Genomic DNA, 25,181 nt, shown 5'->3' with positions numbered 1-25,181 from the left:
ACTAATACTGGCAGTGTGAAACCCACAGAGAAGAGGGCGGTTGGGTAAATTTTTGTGATTTTAAATTGCAATTTTCTTCATGTGAGTAAATGCCAACAGACGTTGGAAACAACGAATATTGAATCCCGCTAATCCCGCCTCCCCCTACAACTGACCAATAAGAAGGCGCGATCTCGCGCTACCACTTCCGCCCTGTCCTCCTTTCAAGCTAGCGTTCATTCAGTCTTCTTTTTTTTGTCGATGGCATGGTGCTAAATTACGGCAGGAACAACGACAATCATCGACAATTCACATTGAATTCGGATATCGCTCGGGAAATCGTTGACTGGAGTGGATTTTTTTAAAGCAAATTTCAAGGGTTACGTATTGAGCAACGCTAGTAGACGGCCATTTGCGGGGCCCATTATTTCCCAAGGTTAGCTAGCTAGCTGATAGCCGATTAAGTGCTATCGCGCTAAACTAGTTGAGCTAACTCTTACTCAGGAGCCCGCTATCGCTTACTCCGCTTTTGGCTCGTAGGGATTTGAAACAAAAAAAAACGACGAAAGTCGGGGGATAACATGGCAGAACCCGACAAACTGAACATCGACTCCATCATTCAGCGCCTGCTGGAAGGTAAGACTCGATATTTCGCTCGATACTCTACCGAGGTAGCCATTTTAGCTAAGTTCGTTACTCCAGCCAACGATGGAAGGCACCCAGCTACTTGTTTTACTATTTAAGATTTATTTTTAACTGGCAACGATTTAACACTGTTTTAGTAACACATACATCTAATATATAGTAAATACGTACAGAGTAGCTCAGCGAGAGGAGTCAGTGTATGTTTAATGTAATTTAAGCCGCACTATTTCTCCCTCCATTTATATGCAAGCTCTAACGTATTTGAAGTTTGAGTAATAAATCTAGTCATGCGAAGTGCACAACTATAAAGCAGTCTTTTCACCAAATAATTATTACTTGACCAAGGATTTTTTGCTGTATTGCAGAAATGTATTGAGAATTGTTCCTAACTCTAAGGCAGAGGTGTCAAACGTACGGCCCGAGGGATCAGGCCCGCGAACAGGTTTTATCCGGCCCGCGGGTTGAGTTTGCCAAGTACAAAAATTAACCTGAAATGTTTGAATGAAAGAAACTTATGTTCTAAATGTGTCAACTGGATGGCTCAATAGCAATTATTTGTATCTATGTCAGTGGTTCTTAACCTGGGTTCGATCGAACCCTACGGGTTCAGTGAGCCGGCCTCGGGTTCGGTAGAGGTCAAGATACACATGACTAAACGTGTAAATAAAAACTTCTCCCTATCTGCGTATTATGGATACGGCAACAGCAGACGTCACACTGATTTTCAGGTGTGTAATTTGTTGTGAGTTCATGCACTGTTTTGGTTTTGTTCTTTGAACAAGGTGATGTTCATGCATGGATAATTTTGTGCACCAGTAGAAAAAATATACAACTTTGTCTTGAATTTGAAAATGTATATATATTTTTTTCACTAAAGAAGGGTTCGGTGAATGTGCACATGAAACTGGTGAGGTTCGGTACCTCCAACGAGGTTAAGAACCACTGATCTATGTAGATGATGCTACATATGTAGAAAATCACATGATGTTAGTACATCAGTCGAGGAAAAGGAGAAAACTACATAAATAACATCCTGTAATTGGATTTTGATAGAATTTTCTTTATCTTGATAGATTGAAAATTAACACCGATGAGTTGACTGATGAACATTATCACAAAAACTCAGAATTTTGGCAGTATTATAATAAAAGTCGTAATGTTACTCAACGCAAGTCAAAATTTTACAACAAAAACTGAACATTTGTGCAATATTATGATAAAAGTTGGAATTTAACTCAATAACTGTCGCAATTTAACAAGAAAAGCTTAACATTTTGGCAAGTTTATGAAAAGAGTTGTAATTTTACTCGACAAAAGTCACAATTTTGTAGGAAAACTTAAAAATGTTGGCACTATTATAATAATGATCGGAATTTTGATTGGCAAAATTAAGACAAAAGTCACAATTTTAATAAAAACACCCACAAAAATGGTCAATATTGTGTTAAGTCAGAATTGTATATGACAAATCTTGCCATTTCGCATTAAAAAGTAATAACTTTACATAAAAAAGTCATCATTTTCGGAGACATTATTGCAATATAACAGAAACAGAAAGAATATGACATTATCCCATAATAATAAATAACGACAGATAAAGCTAGAATACTATTAACCGCAACAGGTAATTGTAAAAAAATAACATTACGATTTGTACAATTTCAGAATGTGCCTGTTCAATTAAAAAAAAAAAAAAAAGACAATCTGAAGTTGTTCTTTATTTTTAAGTTATTGTGCCCTGATTTTACCAGTCTGGCCGACTAGGGAGTAGATTTTTCTCAATGTGGCCCCTGAGCTAAAGTGAGTTTGACACCCCTGCTCTAAGGTGTTTGGCTATGCAACGTTTGAATGACTCGATCGGTTGTTTAGTGTTTCAAAACTTCTCACGCCCTCTCCTTTTTTTGTCTCTCTCGGTTGCAGTGAAAGGCTCCAGACCAGGCAAAAATGTCCAATTAACAGAGAATGAAATTCGGGGTCTCTGTCTCAAATCCAGGGAGATCTTTCTCAGCCAGCCAATCCTGCTCGAACTCGAGGCGCCTCTTAAGATTTGTGGTGAGACTTGTTTTTTTTGGGTTTTGGGCCGGTTTTGGAATGTCTGTACAGTCTCAATTTTATGTCAACACTTATTTTTACTTACTGATCATAGCTTAATTTGTCTACCTCAGTGGTTCTCAAATGGGGGTCCGCGTACCCCAGGGGGTACGTGAGATTTAAAAAATATATATTCTAAAAATAGCAGCAATTCAAAAATCCTTTATAAATATTATTTGTTGAATAATACTTCAACAAAATATAAAGGTAAGTTCATAAACTGTGAAAAGAAATGCAACAATGCAATATTCAGTGTTGACAGCTAGATTTTTTGTGGACATGTTCCATAAATATTGATGTTAAAGATTTCTTTTTTTGTGAAGAAATGTGTAGAATTAAGTTCATGAATCCAAATGGATCTCTATTACAATCCCCAAAGAGGGCACTTTAAGTTGATGATTACTTCTATGTGTAGAAATCTTTATTTATAATTGAATCACTTGTTAATTTTTCAACAAGTTTTTTTGTTATTTTTATATATTTTTTCCCGATTGTTCAAGAAAGACCACTACAAATGAGCAATATTTTGCACTGTTATACAATTTTAATAAATCAGAAACTGATGACATAGTGCTGTATTTTACTTCTTTATCTCCTTTTTTCAACTAAAAATGCTTTGCTCTGATTAGGGGGTACTTGAATTAAAAAAAAGTTCACGGGGGTGCTACACTGAAAAAAGGTTGAGAACCACTGGTTTACCTGATGTGGATATGTTAGGAGAAAGTCCTATACGAGTTGGGGTCATATCAATGTTTGACTGTGCCTGGTGAATACGATAATGCAGCATTTGGTTACTCTGCAGTGAGCCTCTCCCATCATATTTCGTAACATTACTACTGGGTGATTTCTAAAGAAAAACATTTTTCACTACCCATTGCTGGTTGCTGATTGAATTAGTTTGAATGGGTTCAACTTCCCACATTGGAAACTCCCAAGATGAACACAAACTGTTCCAAAACTTAATATTCATATTTTACAACAAATTCCAGCAATAAATAATAATCATTGGGTTACAACAGTCAAATGTTTCTCATTAGAAAACCTTAAAATACAATTGCCACTGAATATTACAAGTACTAAAACTAAACTTAAGCCTGGATTTCAATCCTGCGTCGTCCCTTCTTATTGAACTTTTTATTTGGTTTGAGTGTGGGGAGGAAACCTTAAACCGGATTAATGATAACCACGGTAAAAGTTCAGTTGGTTTTACCGCCATTACTGAAAAACCAAAACTGCATTTTGATAAATTAATGGACTGACTCGCGCTAGCTCTTTAGCTTAAGTGCTAAAATGAAAACGAGACATTGGCTTTCTCCATTAAGAAACACCAAACCCCAATCTAAACATATATAAACACATTGCTGTGTTGTTCTTACTAAGTATAGCTTCATTTGTTTATCTGATGTGGAGGATATGTTAGGAATAAGTCATGTATGAATAATATCCATCCATTTTCTACCGCTTATTCCCTTTTGGGGTGGCGGGGGGCACTGGCGCCTATCTCAGCCACAATCGGGCGGAAGGCGGTGTACACCCTGGACAAGTCGCCACCTCATCGCAGGGCCAACACAGATAGACAGACAACATTCACACTCACATTCACACACTAGGGCCAATTTTGTGTTGCCAATCAACCTATCCCAACGTGCGTGTCTTTGGAAGTGGGAGGAAGCCATAGTACCCGGAGGGAACCCAAGCATTTACGGGGAGAACATGCAAACTCCACACAGAAAGATCCCGAGCCTGGGATTGAACCCAGGACTGCAGGACCTTCGTATTTTGAGGCAGAGGCACTAACCCCTCTCCCACCGTGAAGCCCTGAATAATATTAGGGTCATAGAAATGTTTGACACTTCCCTGTGAATACGATTATGTAGAATTTAGTTACCCAGCAGTGAGCCTCTCCCATCATATTTCGTAACATTACTACTGGGTGATCCCTAAAGATAAACATTTTCACTACCCATTGCTGGTTGCTGATTAAATTAGCTTGAATGGGTTCAACTTCCCACATTGGAAATTCCAAGGATGAACACAACCTGTTCCAAAACTTACAGATTCTAATTGTACAACACATTCCCACAAAAAATAATGATAATCATTTGGTTACAACAGTCAAATGCTTGTCGTTAGAAAACCTTAATTTACTATATTTACTGAATATTACAACTACAAAAAAAGTAAACTTAAGCCTAGATTTCGATTCTGTGTCGTGCCTTCTTACTGAACTTTTTTTTTCGTTTGAGTGTGGGGATAAAATCTTAAACTGTAATAATGATAACCGCGGTAAAAGTTCAGACAGTTAGTATTACCGCCTTAAACCATAGTTATTGAAAAACCAAAACTCCAGTTTGATAAATTAATGGACTGACTCGCACCAGCTTGTTAGCTTAAGTGCTAAAATGAAAACAGGATACATTGGCTTTCCCCATTAAGAAACACCAAACCCCAGTCCAAAAGTATACAAACACACTGCTGTGTTGGTCTTACTAACCATAGCTTAATTTGTTTACCAGGTGTGGAGGCTATGTTAGGAATAAGTCATGCATGAATAATAATAGGGTCATAAAAATGTTGGACTCTGCCCCGTGAATACGATAATGTAGCTTTTGGTCACTCTGCAATGAGCCTCTCCCATCATGTTTCGTAACAATACTACTATGATTTCTAAAGATAAACATTTTTCACTACCCGTTGCTGGTTAATTTAGCTTGAGTGGGTTCAACTTCCCACATTGGAAACTCCCAAAATGAACACAACCTGTTCCAAAATGTTGGTTGACTTCCAGATTTATAATTTTAGAACAAATTCCATCAAGAAAATAATGGTAATTAGTTGATTACAACAGTCAAACACCTGTCGTTATAAAACCTTAAATTAGTATAGCCATTGAATAATGCAACTACAAAAGAGTAAACTTAAGCCTGGATTTTGATACTGCGTCGTCACGATGCCGTTGTCCCTTCTTTTTGAGCTTTTTGTTTGGTTGGATTGTGGTATGTAACCATAAACTGTATCAATGATAACCACGGTAAAACTTCACATGGTTAGTATTACCGCCTTAAAACCTAGTTATTGTTTCCCGTTTAAGAAACTCCAATCTAAACGTATATAAACACATTGCTGTACCCAGCAACAATTATATTAAATTGTACACTTTGAACTTACAATGATTGTTCAAGACTAAGGAATACATGACAGATGTGTTTTTACAATGTGTTCCAAGGACTGCTGAACAGGGTAGGCTGCCCGAATGCCCGCAGAAATAATAATATGATTTGGTATGCACATTTCTTATTTTATTTTATTTTTTAAATTTTTTTTAAGTGCTACACTACAAACCAATATTTAAAGCAATAAAATATTATTAAAACAGAGAAAATCCCAAGACTAAATCACTATCAGTGGAAAAACAAGAAACACAAAACAAGAAAAATAGTGGGTTTTATCACAGTTTTAAAATGTATTAACTTATTTTTAACTTGGTCATACGTTTTCAGCGTGTATAAGTACTTTTTGAGCACCTTAATAGAGTTACATCCCTAGTTGAGCATATGTGCAATTCTCTGCTGAAACGGTAGGGATAGTGTTATCTGGATAGCAGCCATGGAATTCGTAAACCAGGGGTGCCCACATTTTTTCAGCAGACGAGCTACTTTTCAAATGACTGTGTCGAGGTGATCTATCTAATCGTGTGTGTGTGCGGGTGCATTAATATGTTAAAGTTGTTTAACAAAAATACAGGCATGTTCAACACATCTATCGTGTTGTAATTGTATGCATGTTCAAAATAAACTCAAACCATATAATATATTTCTTTCTTTCATGAGGACAAGGATATAAATTGGTATATTACCTGATTTTGATGACTTTCATTGTTTGGAATCAGACAGGATTCACAGAAATGCTGCTAACTTTTAATTTACATTGTGGAGGAGAAAAAAAAGTTCTCCTTTCTGTCCAATACCTCGTGAAAGTGGTTGTTTTTTTGCATCTTATGTGTCCAGCTTTCATATTTACTTTGTATACACTTTACAAGAAATACATTGATGGCAAACTCTGACACAACATCCACGATCGACCAGTAGCTCACGAACGACGTAATGGGCACCACTGTCGTAGACTATTAGCTTGTTAGTTTCCTTTAAGTTAAAGTACCAATGATTGTCACACACACACTAGGTGTGGTGAAATTTGTCTTCTACATTTGACCCATCCCCTTGATCATCCCCTGGGAAGTGAGGGGAGCAGTGGGCAGCAGCGGTGACGCGCCCGGGAATCATTTATGGTGATTCAACCCCCAATTCAAACCCTTGATTCTGATTGCCAAGCAGGGAGGTAATGGGTCCCATTTTTTTTTTATAGTCTTTGGTATGACTCGGTCGGGGTTTGAACTCCCAATCTCAGCGCGGACACTCTAACCACTAGGCCACTGAGCAAACAATGGTACTTCTGGGTAAGAAAGTCTTATTGGAGGTGGAACTAATCCAATATTTACAACAGTCATTTTTTTGCAAATATTGATCTGAAATCGAAGGAGAAGGCGTTTACAAAGGTGGCCCGTATGCTATCTAAACGAGTCATATACACACAGGACCTAATGTATTACAAGCCGACCATTCACAGCCTTTATGATTAGGTATTTGTATCGATGACTGTGCCAAATAGTTCTTTTGAAACAGTGTTTATGCTTTAACGGTCCAAAACCGGGACTTTAGACAAACAAAAACATAAACAGGGTGTTGGAGCCACTATGGATTGAACTTCCACAGTATCATGTTAGACCCGCTCGACATCCATTGCTTTCGGTCCCCTAGAGGGGGGGGGGTTGCCCACATCTGAGGTCCTCTCCAAGGTTTCTCATAGTCAGCATTGTCCCTGGCGTCCCACTGGATGTGAAATCTCCCTGCCCACTGGGTGTGAGTTTTCCTTGCCCTTTTGTGGGTTCTTCCGAGGATGTTGTAGTCGTAATGATTTGTGCAGTCCTTTGAGACATTTGTGATTTGGGGCTATATAAATAAACATTGATTGATTGATTGATTGAAAGACAAAACATATTTTGTGACATGCATGTCGAACAGAATAGGAATTTGAATTCTTCAATGATATCAATAAATTATAACTTGGTAAACACATCACGAATATGAAATGAAATCCACAACATCATCATCATCATCATCATCTTCCGCTTCTCCGAGGTCGGGTCGCGGGGGCAACAGCCTAAGCAGGGAAACCCAGACTTCCCTCTGCCCAGCCACTTCGTCTAGCTCTTCCCGGGGGATCCCGAGGCGTTCCCAGGCCAGCCGGGAGACATAGTCTTCCCAACGTGTCCTGGGTCTTCCCCGTGGCCTCCTACCGGTTGGACGTGCCCTAAACACCTCCCTAGGGAGGCGTTCGGGTGGCATCCTGACCAGATGCCCGAACCACCTCATCTGGTTCCTCTCGATGTGAAGGAGCAGCGGCTTTACTTTGAGTTCCTCCCGGATGGCAGAGCTTCTCACCCTATCTCTAAGGGAGAGCCCCGCCACACGGCGGAGGAAACTCATTTCGGCCGCTTGTACCCGTGATCTTATCCTTTCGGTCATGACCCAAAGCTCATGACCATAGGTGAGGATGGGAACGTAGATCGACCGGTAAATTGAGAGCTTTGCCTTCCGGCTCAGCTCCTTCTTCACCACAACGGACCGGTACAACGTCCGCATTACTGAAGACGCCGCACCGATCCGCCTGTCGATCTCACGATCCACTCTTCCCTCACTCGTGAACAAGACTCCTAGGTACTTGAACTCCTCCACTTGGGGCAGGGTCTCCTCCCCAACCCGGAAATGGCACTCCACACTTTTCCGGGCGAGAACCATGGACTCGGACTTGGAGGTGCTGATTCTCATTCCGGTCGCTTCACACTCTGCTGCGAACCGATCCACAACAAATTGTAGTAATTACTAGGGATGTTAATCTTTCAGCAAAGGCTAGGTGATATGGCAAGAAAAAATTATCACATTTAATGTTTTTAATATCAACCGATCTCAATTGTTAATATTTTTTTTATTTTTATTCAAGGTGGATTATCAGTGCAGGATTACACAGAGTACCATTGCATTCCTACTGTTTACTACTGCAGTATCGTGTTAGATATTTCCACCATGTGTGATCAGTAATATGTGCTAACAACTGACAACTATCATTTTGTTCATATCTATGATTGGGTTTACTAGAAGTGCAATGGTACAAGTAACCCCCGCTGCAGTCTGTTCCTCGGTTTTAGAGCCACAGTTTTGCTTATTTTTCGGTGCCTTTTGTGGGGGTAAAGAGAACAACCTTTTCCCCTCAAAGTTATTTTGTTATTTTGCTTGTCATCACAGACTTCTTTCTGCAGTAACCAAAGTATCAGTGGTATACTGAATATGATAATGCTTATTTCTAGTTGACAATTATTAAAGGCCTACTGAAATGAGATTTTCTTATTTAAACTGGGATAGCAGGTCCATTCTATGTGTCATACTTGATCATTTTACGATATTGCCATATTTTTGCTGAAAGGATTTAGTAGAGAACATCGACGATAGTTCGCTACTTTTGGTCGCTAATAAAAAAGCTTTGCCTGTACCGGAAGTAGCAGACGATGTGCGCGTGACATCACGGGTTGTGGAGCTCCTCACATTGTTTACAATCATAGCCACCAGCAGCGAGAGCGATTCGGACCGAGAGAGCGACGATTTCCCCATTAATTTGAGCGAGGATGAAAGATAATTCTGGAAAATCCCTTATCTGCTTGTTGTGTTACTTGTGTTTTAGTGAGATTGTATGGTACCTGAAAGTCGGAGGGGTGTGGTGATCGCCAGTATCTCCGGTGGGAGGAGGTAAGAGAGTCCGCAGCTGCAGGAGGACGCAAGCTGCGCTCATATCTACGGTAAGAGCCGACTTATTACCACAATTTTCTCACCGAAACCTGCCGGTTGACATGTGGTAGAGAACCATGTTCGCTTGACCGATCTTTTCCATAGTAAAGCTTCACTTTCGGGAATGTAAACAAGGAAACACCGGCTGTGTTTGTGTTGCTAAAAGCAACTGCAATACATCGCTTCCCACCTACATCTTTGTTCTTTGACTTCTTTATTATTAATTTAACAAATTGCAAAAGATTCAGCAACACAGATGTCCAGAATACTGTGTAATTATGCGATGAAAAGAGACTTCTTTTAGCCGTGAGCGGTGCTGGAAGAACATGTCCGCTACAACCAGTGATGTCACGCGCACGCGTCATCATTCCGCGACGTTTTCAACAGGATACTTCGCAGGAAATTTAAAATTGCAATTTAGTAAACTAAACCGGCCGTATTGGCATGTGTTGCAATGTTAAGATTTCATCATTGATATTTAAAGGCCTACTGAAACCCACTATTACCGACAAGTAAGTCGGATAGTTTATATATCAATGATGAAATCTTAACATTGCAACACATGCCAATACGGCCGGTTTAGTTTACTACATTGCATTTTAAAATTTCCCGCGAACTGTCCTGTTGAACACGTCGTGGAATGATGACGCTTATGTTGACGCGTGCTTGTGACGTTATTGGTTGTAGCGGACATTTTATCCCAGCACCACTCACGGCTAAAAGTCGTCCGATTTAATCGCATAATTACACAGTATTCTGGACATCTGTGTTGCTGAATCTTTTGCAGTTTGTTCAATTATTAATGGGTACTACACAGAAGAATCCATTTGGTGGAAAGCGGTGTATTTCGGCCGGCAGTAGCAACATAAACACAGCTGGTGTTTCTTTGTTTGTTGTGAAGCTTTAATATGGAACAGAGCGGTCAAGCGAACATGTTTCTCTACCACATGTCAACCGGCAGGTTTCGGTGAGAAAATTGTGGTAATAAGTTGGCTCTTACCGTAAACATGAGCGGCGCTTGTGTCATTCTTCCTGCAGCAGCTGTCAAAGAGGCAGCTGCGACTTTCTTGGCTCCTCCATGGCTTCACTCAGAGACACTGGCTATCACCACACCCCTCCGACTTTCAGGTATGACCTTAAAAGCTCACTAAAACACTAATAACACAATAATCAGATAAGGGAATTTTCCAGAATTATCCTAGTAAATGTGTCTAATAACATCTGAATCGCTCCTGCCCTCGTCTTTTTTTTTTTTTTTTTCTCTTCTAGTCCTTCACTCTCACTATCCTCATACACAAATTTTTCATCCTCGCTCCAATTAATGGGCAAATTGTCGCTTTCTCGGTCAGAATCATTCGCGCTGCTGGTGTCTATGATTGTAATCAATGTGAGGAACCCTCACACCGGTGACGTCACGCGCACATCAGCTTCTACTTCCGGTACAGGCAAGGCTTTTTTATTAGCGACCAAAAGTTGCAAACTTTGTCGATGGTCTCTACTAAATCCTTTCAGCAAAAATATGGCAATATCGCGATATGATCAAGTATGACACATAGAATGGACCTGCTATACCCGTTTAAATAAGAAAATCTAATTTCAGTAGGCTTATAAACTATCAGACTGCGTGGTCGGTATTAGTGGGTTTCAGTAGGCCTTTTACGAAACACTTTCAAATGGTAAATTATTATTTGTATTCCTTAATTACTTGTATACATCGGTGCCTCCTACCTGTTGTTCAACAAGCAGTGATTCAGATTGTGAAGTGAATTGTATTTATATAGCGCTTTTCTCTCGTGACTCAAAGCGCTTTACATAGTGAAACCCAATATCTAAGTTACATTTAAACCAGTGTGGGTGGCACTGGGAGCAGGTTGGTAAAGTGTCTTGCCCAAGGACACAACGGCAGTGACTAGGATGGCAGAAGCTGGAATCGAACCTGGAACCCTCAAGTTGCTGGCACGGCCACTCTACCAACCCAGCTATACCGCCCCTATTGTGGAGTTTTTAAAAACACTTACTGTAGCTGTTCAGTGTACAGTTTGAATTTGAGGTACTGTAAAATAATGTGTAGCAACACATAAAACATGTTTAATGATTATTTCGAAAACAAAATCTTTTCATCCATAAATTCAAAAAGGATATGAACAAATGTCTGCAGAGTTTTTAGTACATGTTGAATCAGGGCAAACACACACACATTCTGATTCATAATATATAGATATATAAAAAAAAGATTGTCTTCCTTATTAAATTAGATGTGTTTATTCTTTAAATTGGGATTAATAGCCCACAGTATTTCAGTCACAAAGACATTCTGTGCCTGCCTGCTAGTCCGCATTCAGGGCAGGATTACTCTTGAGCTGCAGTAGTCAGTGAAACTATAGTCTATCACTGAAGTTACTGCTCCTTCTATATGTTGACACATCTTCTGTGCTAGTGTTAGCCATATATTTTTTAATTGTATTCTTCTGGACTACACATTTATAGCTGTGTAAAGTAGAAGGGGTACAGCGCTGTTGAACATTATTATGACATGACGAGTCTGACTTGTGACGGTGGACAGTGATGGCCGTGCGCACAAATGCACATGCACACAAACTCATTCAGAGACAATAAAGGTGGATTGTTTTGTGTAGGATTGTACCAAGCATCGTTGTTTTCCTACTGTCATTAAGTCTGTTTGCCCGTCTGTAGTGTCATCATAACAAATAGAACAATATCATAAAGTACAACACAAACTTTCAGCTACAGCACAATTGCAACAGCCACAACAAAGACAAACAATAACACAATAATATAAAGCAATTTTAAGCCACAAAAGATGCGACCTATAAAACGGAAGCGACAGCGCTGCAAGTCACAGGAACGTGCTGACTTTCAGAACACAACAAGCAGCCAAAAAAAAAGATTTCATCAGCAACAAAAAATACAAAAGATGGATGAAGGAGACTATGGAAATTAGGAAACAGGGGGCAAACATCATCAAGGATGAGAAGACATGCGTGCTTCCGCACACATGGAATGCTGTCCTTCATTAGCGTGGCGCAGAACAGACACTGTATGGCCAGGTCGGGGAACTTTATTTAGCAAGTAAATTAACTTTAGTCTTATTGAACATTGCTTGAATATTGAAAATGAGAGCATAGGTGTTTTCTCCTGTTAATTCAACTTAAAGTGCTGGTTGCACTTTATTCAAAATAGATGTAAATGCATTGGCCATTAATTGTTATTTACTTACTTGCTTGTTTGCATTCATAATTAATTTATATCAGATTTCCTTATGAGAAATATCTACAGGAATATAGTAAACTTCACCTGCAGTGGCTGTATGCAGTATATATTTCACAGGCACACTGGTTGACTTTTGTTTGCTAACAAGTTACTGAATTGATTTCAACTCACTGAATCGTTTTGGATCATATCGTTCTAAAATAATATCGTCCCTGAGTCATATTGGCAACCACAAATTCTGAATCAAATGTTTGTTAAAACGAATCGTTACACCACTAATATTAATTTTTTTCAAGAGATTTCTCCCGTCCTGTTAGTTACTCTTTCTTAAACACGACTTGCAACAAATTTAGCATCTATTTCTGGTGTTATTGGAGACTGTACTCGTAGACAGTTTAGAGACTCTTTACTCCTGTCACTCCACGTCGACGACGAAAAGAGACCTGCATTCACATTATCGTCGTTCTTGCTTCACGTTGCTGCAAGCTTTTCTCTGTTTTAAAGCCGCCACTGTCATCTTAAATTTTGAAGATAGCTGTCTGCAGGTACAACTGGAATGCTTTAAAGTACGTTCACAGCGCAGGCATACCGCTTCTGCTCCAGGCAACCCGGTGCATATACACCAGCTTACATCATCACATAAGGTTTCGAAGGATGTGGGAGGAATACTTGTTAGAATAAGGCCTGTTATTAGTATAAGATTGACAATAAAAACTAAATTTTTATGTACAGTCGGGCATATAAATAAAGTAGTTAGTCAGCCACCGATTGTGCAAGTTCTCCCACCTAAAATGATGACAGAGGTCTGTAATTTTCATCATAGGTACACTTCAACTGTGAGAGACCGAATGTGAAAAAAGAATCCAGGAATTCACATTGTAGGGATTGTAAAGAATTTATTTGTAAATTATGGTGGAAAATAAGTCTTTGGTCAATAACAAAAATTCAACTCAATACTTTGTAATATAACATTTTGTTGGCAATAACAGAGGTCAAACGATTACTATAGGTCTTACCAGGTTTGCACACACAGTAGCTGGTATTTTGGCCCATTCCTCTATGCAGATCATCTTTGAGAGCAGTGATGTTTTGGTGCTGTCGCCGAGCAACATGGACTTTCAACTCCCTCCATAGATTTTCTATGGGGTTGAAGTCTGGAGACTAGCTAGGCCACTCCAGGACTTTCAAATGCTTCTTACGGAGCCACTCTTTCGTTGCCCGGGCGGTGTGTTTGGGATCATTGTCATGCTGGAAGACCCAGCCACGTTTCATCTTCAAAGCTCTCACTGATGGAAGGAGGTTTTGGCTCAAAATCATGATACATGGCCCCATTCGTTCTTTCCTTAACACAGATCAGTCGTCCTGTCCCCTTAGCATAAAAAACGCCCCAAAGAATGATGTTTCCACCCCCATACTTCACAGTAGGTCTGGTGTTCTTGGGATGCAACTCAGTATTCTTCTTCCTCCAAACACGACAAGTTGAGTTTATACCAAAAAGTAAAATTTTGGTTTCATCTGACCACATGACATTCTCCTAATCCTCTGCTGTATCATCCATGTGCTCTCTGGCAAACTTCAGACGGGCCTGGACATGCACTGGCTTAAGCAGGGGGACACGTCTGGCACTGCAGGATTTGATTCCCTGTCGGCGTAGTGTGTTACTGATGGTAACCTTTGTTACTTTTGTCCCAGCTCTGTGCAGGTCATTCACCAGGTCCCCCCGTGCGGGGGGGACCTGGTGAATATTTTTGCTCACCGTTCTCATGATCATGTTGACCCCACGGAATGAGATCTTGCGTGGACCCCAGATCGAGGGAGATTATCAGTGGTCTTGTATGTCTTCCGTTTTCTGATAATTGCTCCCAAAGTTGATTTTTTTTCACACCAAGCTGCTTGCCTATTGTAGATTTACTATTCCCAGTCTGGTGCAGGTCTACAATTCTTTTCCTGGTGTCCTTCGACAGCTCTTTGGTCTTGGCCATAGTGGAGTTTGGAGTCTGGTTGTTTGAGGCTGTGGACAGGTGTCTTTTATACAAATAACGAGTTCAAACAGGTTCCATTAATACAGGTAACGATTGGAGGACAGAAGAGCTTCTTAAAGAAGAAGCTACAGGTCTGTGAGAGCCAGAGATCTTCCTTGTTTGAAGTGACCAAATACTTATTTTCCACCATAATTTAGAAATAAATTCTTTAAAATTCCTACAATTGGAATCCCTGGATTTTTTTTTTCCACATTTTGTCTCTCACAGTTGAAGTGTACCTATGATGAAAATTACAGACCTCTGTCGTCATTTTAAGTGGGAGAACTTGCACATCCGGTGGCTGACTAAATATTTTTTATCCCCACTGTATGTATTAGGGCTGTCAAACAATTCAAATGTTTATCGGGATTAATCACATTGTTCAAAGTTAACTAAAAATTCATTGCATATAGGTCAAATTTTTCATCATTAATAAGTGTACCCTAAACAGATAATGTCATCCATCCTTCATGTATTTCATAATGATTATCGACGATAGGCAAAGTAAAATACAAAAGTGCAGTTCCCCTTTAAAGGTAAATGGTCCGTATTTTTATAAGGCTTTATGTTCCTGAAAGCGCTTTACAATGTATATCATATTGACCCATTCACAGACTGATGGCGGAAGCTGCCATGCAAGGCGTTAACCACAACACGTCGGGAGAAGTTAGGGATTCGGTGTCTTGCTCGGGGACACTTCGACATGAGCTCTCTCGTCCGGGATCGACCTGATAACCCTCCAGTTACAAGATGGCCACTCTACCCACATTTGTTAGCAGCTATTTGATAATACATTGTATGTTATTTATATTATTAATTAATTGTATTACTTTTTGTACGAATAGCTACCCCTTTCCGTTGTGATAAATTCAATATGTTGTTCAAGCAAGTCCATTTATGGCTCTCATAAAACCTTTCTTCTTAACCATCACTGGTGCACTTGAAGGTTGGAACTACCATGTTTTTGTTTGATTTTTTTCCAGGAAATTTAGATCGAAGTCAAATTTTAGCATTTGACTTAAAAAGCCCTGTTGTATTAGTTGTTCATGTCAACTTTTTTGTGCAGCAAACTAGTTGAGATCAAATCAACAGTGTCTCTGAAGGTTGCAGCCAAGTAATGCACCCAATATCACTATTTGCGGTAATATTCACTTAATCACCAGTCAATTCCAAACAAGCAACATAATTATGAACCAGTAAGGATTTATAAAGCCCATTCAAAGGAATTATGATGTTTTGCATTAACATCCATCCATTTTCTACTGCTCATTCCCTTTCGGGGTTGCGGGGGGCGCTGGCGCCTATCTCAGCTACCACATCAGTATAATCACTCCATCATTGCCAGCTTGCCACTAACGTTGTTTCCTTCAACAGGGGATGTTCACGGACAATACTATGACCTGCTGAGGCTCTTTGAATATGGCGGCTTCCCACCTGAGAGCAACTACCTCTTCCTAGGGGACTATGTGGACAGAGGCAAGCAATCGCTGGAGACTATCTGCCTGTTGCTGGCGTACAAGATAAAATACCCCGAGAATTTCTTTCTGCTAAGGGGGAACCACGAGTGTGCCTCCATTAACAGGATATACGGCTTCTACGACGAGTGTGAGTCATGATTCCTTTTCAACCGTTCATGCTGTTCTCACTGTGTAGCGTAATGATGTAAGGGCTGCTTTAATTGTGACACAGGTTATGAAGTAATAAAGTAGCAATGGGGTTGAACAAGTAGAGAAAACAGGGACTATAACAAACTGCAACATGTCAACCAGTGAAGTACCTTCTGTGGATATGTAATTTTGTATGGTACGCTCAGGCATTGGCATTATGATTAAAGGCTGTATTTTAATTCTAGGCCCTAAATGTGTTGTTAAATGTAATAATGGTGGAAGTTATTTAAGGTCTGTCATTGTGTATAATGCTTTCTCACTAGTATAGCACTATAATAAAAAGTTGCCTTAATACTATTGTCAAGCTAGTAGAAATACAGAACCAGCTGAGCATATATTGTCCACTACAAGCGGTCATATTTTGCGCAATATTGATCCCAAACTAAAAACAATCTGCATATAGTCCTGAAAATGGGCACAACATGAACACACTTTAACTTGCATACAGAGCACATTTTCCTCTAAACGCCGTGTGCTTGTTCATTCTTGCCTTCTGGTTTTAAAGTAATTTGTTATTATTGGTGTCACGGTACACTGACAACCTCAAGCTACATGTGCTGTCAGGCTAGATAGCATGATCAAGCCGCATGGGAAGCAATAAATCACACCCTGTTTACTGGCCCCTATTGTGTAAAAGGCTGTGCTAATAATGTGATGCAACAAGCAGAGCCTTTTAGAGATTTCATAGTTTTCCAGATAAGCGCAATCAAGTTTTGTTTTTCTGCAGGTAAAAGGCGATACAACATAAAGCTGTGGAAGACCTTCACTGACTGTTTCAACTGTTTGCCTGTCGCTGCCATTGTTGATGAGAAGATCTTCTGTTGCCATGGAGGTAGTAGCCACATAAAAACAACAAACACACTCCAGCTTGTCTCTGCTCCATGTTTACTGTCAACATAGATGTATTTGACCTTAGACACTTTTATAGAACAAATTATATATTTGAAAAGTGTTAGATGCCAGTGGTTGTTTTAACAGTAAAATCATAGTAGACACTAACAGAGAGACCACATTTTCTTTTTACTTTTTTTTTTTAATTATGTAATCATTACCTAATAGACTAGCACAAGCAGCTTTCTCATACATGTCTCAACCATCAACACACACTTTGCTGAATATGCAAACAGGCAGTGATAATCCTGCGGATAAGCACGTCTCCCTGTCTGATCATGTGATGTTCCACTGGATGGCAAACAAAACACACAGTGTATTTGCCAGAGTTATTCATTTGTGGCCACCTTTGCACTTATAGCCCCATAAATGTGTTAGCACTAGTTTGGTAATCTCTAAACAAGAAGATAGTACTTGACGTTCCCGCCATGTTCCTCCTTTCCAGGCTTATCTCCAGATCTGCAGTCTATGGAGCAGGTGCGAAGGGTCATGCGACCCACAGATGTGCCTGACCAGGGCCTCCTATGCGACTTGCTGTGGGCCGACCCCGACAAGGACGTCCTGGGCTGGGGCGAGAACGACCGCGGTGTCTCTTTCACATTTGGCGCTGACGTGGTTACCAAGTTCCTTCACAAACACGACATGGACCTCATCTGCCGGGCACATCAGGTCAGAGTCAGGTTTAGAAGATTTAACGATTCCTTACGGTACTGTTTTTCAACAAATTTAAGTCTGTCTCAGAGGTCTATCGATAACCTCTCAGACGCATGTTAAGAATTGTTTTTAGGTAGTGCTACTATTTTGTGTATTTGTCCACACCTATCCCAGACAGTATATGGCTCCTGGAAGCACTTGTCCAAGGTAAAAGATGTCATACATCACACAACATAACAGTAGTGAAGAGATAGGACAGAAACATTAGCAACCCTAGCATAGCTCTGTGAGCTACATAAAGTTTAAGTACCAATGATTGTCAACACACACTAGGTGTGGTAGATTATCCTCTGCATTTGACCCATCACCCTCACCCCCTGGGAGGTGAGGGGAGCACTGAGTAACAGCTCTGGCTGCTCCCAGGAATCGTTTCACCAATTCCAACCCTTGATGCTCAGTGCCAAACAGGGAGGTAATGGGTCCAGTTTTTATAGTCTTTGGAATGACTTGGCTGGGGTTTGAACTCAAGACCTACCGATCTCAGGGCGGACACTCTAACCACTAGGCCACTGAGCAGTTGCTAACATGCCAACATTACACTCATATTTTGACCAAACATATAGCTCTCACATCTGTAGCTTATGACAGAATGTTGGTAAAAAATAATTTTAAGATGTGTAGCAAAGCTCCATGAAGTTGTTGTATACGAGGGTTATAAAAGATATAAACATTTCTTATCACATTTATCGTGACGATAATGTTCACAGTTATCATTATCACAATATCGTTGAATGGGCTGGACGATTATGACCAAAATAATAATCAGAATTATTTTTATAAATATTGAAATCACGATTATTAATCACAATTATTTACTGTTAACTAAAACTGCAAATTCCATTTTAAACAGTGTGTGAACATAGCTTTAAATTCTAAATTAAACTATAAAAAATATTATTTATAAAATAAAATGTACAAAGGAGGAATTAAAATTAATAAGCAGTTGCAGAGTGTGATCATGAAGTGCAAAGAAGTTGAAAAAATAAGACTATGCGCAAAAGGCACATAGCTACAAAAACACATTCATTGAACTGCTCAGAGTATATATTGGACATGACTTCGGCCAAATAAAACTTAATTACGTCCGTTATTTTGACATGTCTTTGAAATGTGGATGGATAAGGGGTACCTCTGTGCGTGATTGATTTTACCCTCATTTGTATTTTGGGAACTCCCGCTTTTGTAGTTGTCCTTTGGGGCTTTGTGCCGATTGCGCGGCCTGTTCTGTTGGCAACTAGCTTACAATGGTGGTTGAGAAATGAAGGGATAACACATCTTTGCAACTTATAATTTGTTTAAATGTGCACACCAACGCAGATTTGCAGTGCAATTCATTGTGGTGTTTGTTTGATCACCCGTTAGGGAGCATTTCCGGGTTTTGGCAAACGAGCGAAAGTGTCTGCAAAAAGATCGCGTTTCGGGATTAAAATGTGCGCCCTGTGTTGGTACCCTGTGGGTAATCTTGTGGCCCAGGAGGACACCGATGTAATGCATTTATTTTTCATAATATTTTTTAGAGCTACTGGCTGATCTACCTTCAATCTCTGTTGTCAATCACTTTTACTCACCCTCAAAAGTACACCGTCTATCGGTCGCCCCCTGGTGGTTGGCTGACTGTTGGTTATGAACGTGCTTGGTTTGAAATTCAGTGGAGACTGTTTGTAAATTTTATCAACGACGATCAACCTCATTTAATCATCGCTGCCAAAATTGTGGTCATGATTAAAATTTCATTCATTGTGTAGCCTTCAGTGCTCAAAAGGTAATAGCGCAAATAAATCTTTTGACCATGGTATTTAAAAACAAACAACAAAAATAGACACAATGTTAGAAAACTATGAATGTTTTCTGTTTGTTATGCTTCACTAATAGTGTTTTTTTATTTTCAGTATTTTATCTGTTTTAATGACTTATTGATTTTGTTTAGTTCAGTTGCAGTTTATTTTAATATTGGTTTATACTCTCACATTTTAGGATATAATTAAATGAAAAGTAGGTAACAAAATATATAATGGATTACTTCTAGTAGACTGTGGCATGCTACCATGGTCAACGGCCCTTAAAACGGCACAATACCAACACCTCTGTCTTTTATTCCGCTGAGTATAGAAAGATCAAGCTAAGAGAGCACAGACTGTAAAATCAATGTGTACAATTGAATGTTTTTAAAACTGTAGTTTGGGGTGTTGTTTTTTAATTGGGAAAGATGTTAATGACTCTAGTTTTCATGTTAGCATTAAAGCTGGCGCCAGTCAGTGCTTTAGTCTATCAAAGTGCAGTTATTAACCATGGTTTTTCAATCATTTTAATTTAAAACGGTAATACCAACCGTGGGCTTCACAATGGCAGAGGGGTTAGTGCATCTGCCTCACAAAACGAAGGTCCTGCAGTCCTGGGTTCAATCCCAGGCTCGGGATCTTTCTGTGTGGAGTTTGCATGTTCTCCCCGTGAATGCGTGGGTTCCCTCCGGGTACTCCGGCTTCCTCCCACTTCCAAAGACATGCACCAGGGGATAGGTTGATTGGCAACACTAAATTGGCCCTAGTGTCTGAATGTGAGTGTGAATGTTGTCTATCTGTGTTGGCCCTGCAATGAGGTGGCGACTTGTCCAGGGTGTACGCCACCTTCCGCCCGATTGTAGCTGAGATAGGCGCGAGCGCCCCCGCGACCCCAAAAGGGAATAAGCGGTAGAAAATGGATGGATGGAATACTAACCGTCAGGAATTTTAAGCAGTCATCAATAATCGTTACATCCCTAGCATCTACACAGGGTAGATTTGTCCATCCAGGAGCAGGTCAGTTGTTGCGTCATGTCAATGCGAATTTCCTTCATTATTTCATGAAGTCACAACTTCAAAAGTGACACTTATTTCAAAGAGGTCAAGCAGACAAGTAAGGGAGATACATTTTTCTTACACTTGGGTCTCATAAACCAACTCTGTGTAGTGTCACATATTACTTGGATTACACCATTTACAAAGTCAGTTTTGAACAGGACACGTTTTAAATAATCTGTCCCCATAAACCAAAAAAAAAAAAGTTATTTATCGGGATAGGTATTGGATTCAGTACCGTACTTTTAGAAGTATCGATCATATTTTGTCTGTGCTACTGACTTCTGATTAATGCAAAATAAAACCCTACCATATTTTAATACCTTTGTTGCACGTGATGTCATATCCGGTTGCACAAATAGGCGTAATTGTAGTAGACTCTCTATGTAATGTTGTAATTGTCCATGCCAACAAAGCAAACATGCCTGGTGCAATGCTAATTTATATTTGCTATGCCATATACATGCTACTGGTTAGCCGTAGTCAAACAGTTTAAGAACAACGTTTCTCAAAGTGCAATGGCAAAAAATTTTGCGATTTCAACATCTATGGTCCATAATATCATCAAAAGTTTCAGGGAATCTGGAGAAATCACTCCACGTAAGCGGCATGGCTGTAAACCAACATTGAATGTAGGGCTGCAACTAATGATTAATTTGATAATAGATTGATCTGTCGATTATTACTTAGATTAATTGATTAATAATCGCATAAAAAAGACAAACTACATTTCTATCCTTTCCTATACTTTATTTTTAAAAAAACAGCATACTGGCACCATGTCCTTTCGACTTGCCAAAAAACAATGCAAGTGTTAGAAAAATGTTTGGTTTCTTTTATAAAGTGCACAATTGTAATGCTTAATAGCAATAATTTTGCAGGAAATGTCGTCTTTAAAGTAAATTGTTCCGACACTTTTGACGACTTGGGTCGTACACTTTTATAACCTCGAGATGTTTCTCCGCTGAACTATACGTACTGTTTCCCTCCGCCATTTTTCGAACGTTTCCACAAAGGATACGCCGTGGTCACGTGAGCTGCACATGACACCTCATTGGCTGGCTCATTGCCACCTCATGAGACGTGGGCTCAGCGCCGCCCTGGCGCTGTTTTGAACTGTTTTTGTACTTATTTTAATATTGTTTTCCAGCTGTTTGTGAATGTTGCAGTTTATAAATAAAGGTTTAGGGGGGGAAAAAAACCTCCACGCATGCGCATTGCATACATCCAAGGAATCAATGACTAAATTAATCGCCAACTATTTTTATAATCGATTTAATCGATTAGTTGTTGCAGCCCTAATTGAATGACCGTGACCTTCGATCCCTTAGACGGCACTGTATCAAAAACCGACATCAATCTCTAAAGGATATCACCATTTGGGCTCAGAAACATTTCATAAAACCACTGTCACTAGTTTGTCGCTACATCTGTAAGTGCAAGTTAAAGAATTACCATAAACGCTGCCGGCTTCTCTGGGCCAGAGATCATCTAAGATGGACTGATGCAAAGTGGAAAAGTGTTCTGTGGTCTGACGAGTCCACATTTCAAATTGTTTTTGGAAATATTCAACATCGTGTCATCCGGATCAAAGGGGAAGCGAACCATTCAGACTGTTATCGACGCAAAGTTCAAAAGCCAGCATCTGTGATGGTATGGGGCTGCGTTGAGTGTTGTTAAAAGAAAAGGTGATGTAAGACAGTGGTGAACATGCCCTTTCCCAACTACTTTGGCACGTGTTGCAGCCATAAAATTCTAAGTTAGTTATTATTTGCAAAAAAAAAAATAAAGTTTATGAGTTTGAACATCAAATATCTTGTGTTTGTAGTGCATTCAATTGAATATGGGTTGAAAAGGATTTGCAAATCATTGGATTCTGTTTATATTTACATCTAACACAATTTCCCAATTCATATGGAAACGGGGTTTGTACATGGTGATTTCAACTCCTCCAAATTTGGTATTCAAAGTAACAGGTGAGATCCAGGTTACAATCAAAGTGTTAGTGTGTAATAAGTACAAAACTTACAGTATATACCCATTGTAGGGCTCAGCAAAAAACAAAACTGGCAGACTTCTTCCTGACCCCAGGCATCACACTAAAGACATTCAAATTAATGCATATTTGCAAATAAGAGACATAAGTGTAAGAAAACAAATATTACTATACTTTTATCAAGCTTAGTGTTAAAGGTTAAGAACAGTTAAATTATATTATCAAAGAAATTAACATGTATTACTACATGAACACACAAATGTACTTAACATTGGTATTGATTCCCAACTATCATATGGGTTCAAATGTGGAAGTCATCATTGCTAACAATCTGCCAGCAGATGGCAGCAGACTTCTTTCTTATTGCCACTTTTGTGTCTTCCGCTGTCAGTCACAGAAGCTGAGCAGCCAATCAGATGGCATCTTGTTTCTTTTAGGACAGGCTGTATGAATTAGCAACATATCTAGAGCATTCTGGTCATGACGGAGGTCATCTGTTTCAGGTGGTCGAGGACGGCTATGAGTTCTTTGCAAAGAGGCAGTTGGTCACGCTGTTCTCTGCTCCAAACTATTGCGGGGAGTTTGACAATGCGGGCGCAATGATGAGCGTAGATGAAACCCTCATGTGCTCATTCCAGGTGAGCTAGTCAAATCAATATACAGATAATAAGTTGACATTTTTTCCCTGATTTTTCATTTTGTTTTTCGAATTCAGATTCTCAAACCTGCAGAAAAGAAGCTGTTCTACGGCGGGGGAGGTGGCATGGGCTCCGGCCGTCCAGTCACCCCCCCAAGAAAAGCTAAGAAATGACAGCAGTAGTCTGCCCTTAACCTCTGACCCATCCTTTCTGCCCTCTCTACCTCTCTTAATCCTTTCTTTCACCAAACAGCCAGAAATCAAACCTTTACCCAGGGCTTTTTTTCCCTTTTTTATCTGTACTTCTTAAAACATATGATGTTACAAAATTTTCGAATGAGTGTGAGTGCGTGCATGTGCAGGCAACACATGTGCCCGTCTGCCAGTGAGCGTTAAAAAGGTGTTCACATGTACGTTTGCTATGAGAGTATTAGCGATTTCTACTTTCCCCTCTCTTCTCTGTTGCCACTCTTCCTGTGGAAAGGTTAAAACCACAGTGTGTACAGTAATTTGACTGAAAAATCTGGCAAGCGTTTGCCTGATGTGAGGAAATATTAGGCAGCAGACCCTTGCCAGTAGGTGGCGTGTGTGTCCTTGTGGAGGGAGGGGGAAGGTTTTTGTTTTCCCAGTCCTCTGTACTGTAAAATCTCCACATGTGTGCGCGCGTGCGTTTCTGCGGCATCTCGCTGACCCACACGACATCACATTCTCTCTCGCACGCCCGCACACATGCACAACTCTTCAGATTCATATGAGCCAGAGCTGTTGAACCCCCATGCAGTTTAGGTTTGTACAGATTTGATTACTTGAAAGAGATTTTTTTTTGTGAATTCGTTTTGTAGTCTTTCATCAAGTTGACCAATAAAGCGAGAATCTAAACTACATCTTCCAACGACCTTTTTACTTCATGCTCAAATCCCAACACTTGTGTAAAATTATTTGTGTTATTCACTAGGGTTGTTTAGTGTCCATCTAACTCAGTGTTGTCCAAAGTGTGGCAGATTCTAAAAACATACAAGTTGGCTAAAAAATTACAACAATTGGGAGGGGAAGCAAAAAGATGAAATGATAATTGTAATAATACGCCTTTGTCACATTTTCTTTAAATATGTAACCTTTTTAAGCGTTTTGCCAAAATCAAAAATATATTAAAATGGCTTCCAAAATTGCTCTTTTCAAATATGCAGCACTAGAAAGTGTGAACACGCCTAATTTAATGTAGCTATCCCTTACCACATCACACTTCAAATACTGAGACTACGTAGAAGATTTAAAATATATTTTTTAGAGCATATTCTACAATTTTTTTGCGTCATAAACTAATAATTTTCAAGCATAAAAAGCTAAATAGATAAAGCATCAATACTACTGTAGTAGTGGCCACTAGAGGAGACCAGACCAATCAGTGTGTTGTTCAGTATTGTGGCCGCAGATTGGCTCAACATTTCTATATTGGATTGAGAGCGGAAATTTGACTAAAGGGTGTTATTTCATGTCTGGAGGGCGCTCATAATGTTGAAAAACATTATCTGTATGTTAAAATGTTAAAAAACGTTGTCTGTAGACAGGTTTTCTA

At 39.7% G+C, this 25,181-nt stretch overlaps 1 protein-coding gene across 1 annotated transcript; it reads left to right on the top strand.

Moving 5' to 3' along the window:
• The first annotated feature begins 183 nt into the window (after positions 1-183).
• On the top strand, positions 184-24,487 carry LOC133558244 (serine/threonine-protein phosphatase alpha-2 isoform-like). The gene is made up of 7 exons (XM_061909471.1): positions 184-615; positions 2,545-2,676; positions 16,241-16,471; positions 17,261-17,365; positions 17,870-18,093; positions 23,472-23,606; positions 23,684-24,487. The coding sequence occupies exons 1-7, from the start codon at positions 561-563 to the stop codon at positions 23,777-23,779; spliced, it is 978 nt and encodes a 325-aa protein (XP_061765455.1). The 5' UTR covers positions 184-560; the 3' UTR covers positions 23,780-24,487.
• The last annotated feature ends 694 nt before the right edge of the window (positions 24,488-25,181 follow it).

Source organism: Nerophis ophidion, linkage group LG08 (genome assembly GCF_033978795.1).
Source record: "Nerophis ophidion isolate RoL-2023_Sa linkage group LG08, RoL_Noph_v1.0, whole genome shotgun sequence".
Taxonomy (NCBI): Eukaryota; Metazoa; Chordata; class Actinopteri; order Syngnathiformes; family Syngnathidae; genus Nerophis; species Nerophis ophidion.
The sequence above is the reverse complement of the archived record's forward strand: the minus strand, read 5'-3'. Positions and strand labels throughout refer to the sequence as shown.

Excerpts from the sequence above, each read along its gene's own strand:
- LOC133558244 (XM_061909471.1), top strand. The coding sequence starts at position 561 with ATGGCAGAACCCGACAAACTGAACATCGACTCCATCATTCAGCGCCTG. Across the intron at positions 16,472-17,260 it reads ATACGGCTTCTACGACGAGT|GTAAAAGGCGATACAACATA; the intron begins GTGAGTCATGAT and ends GTTTTTCTGCAG. Across the intron at positions 23,607-23,683 it reads CCCTCATGTGCTCATTCCAG|ATTCTCAAACCTGCAGAAAA; the intron begins GTGAGCTAGTCA and ends TTTCGAATTCAG.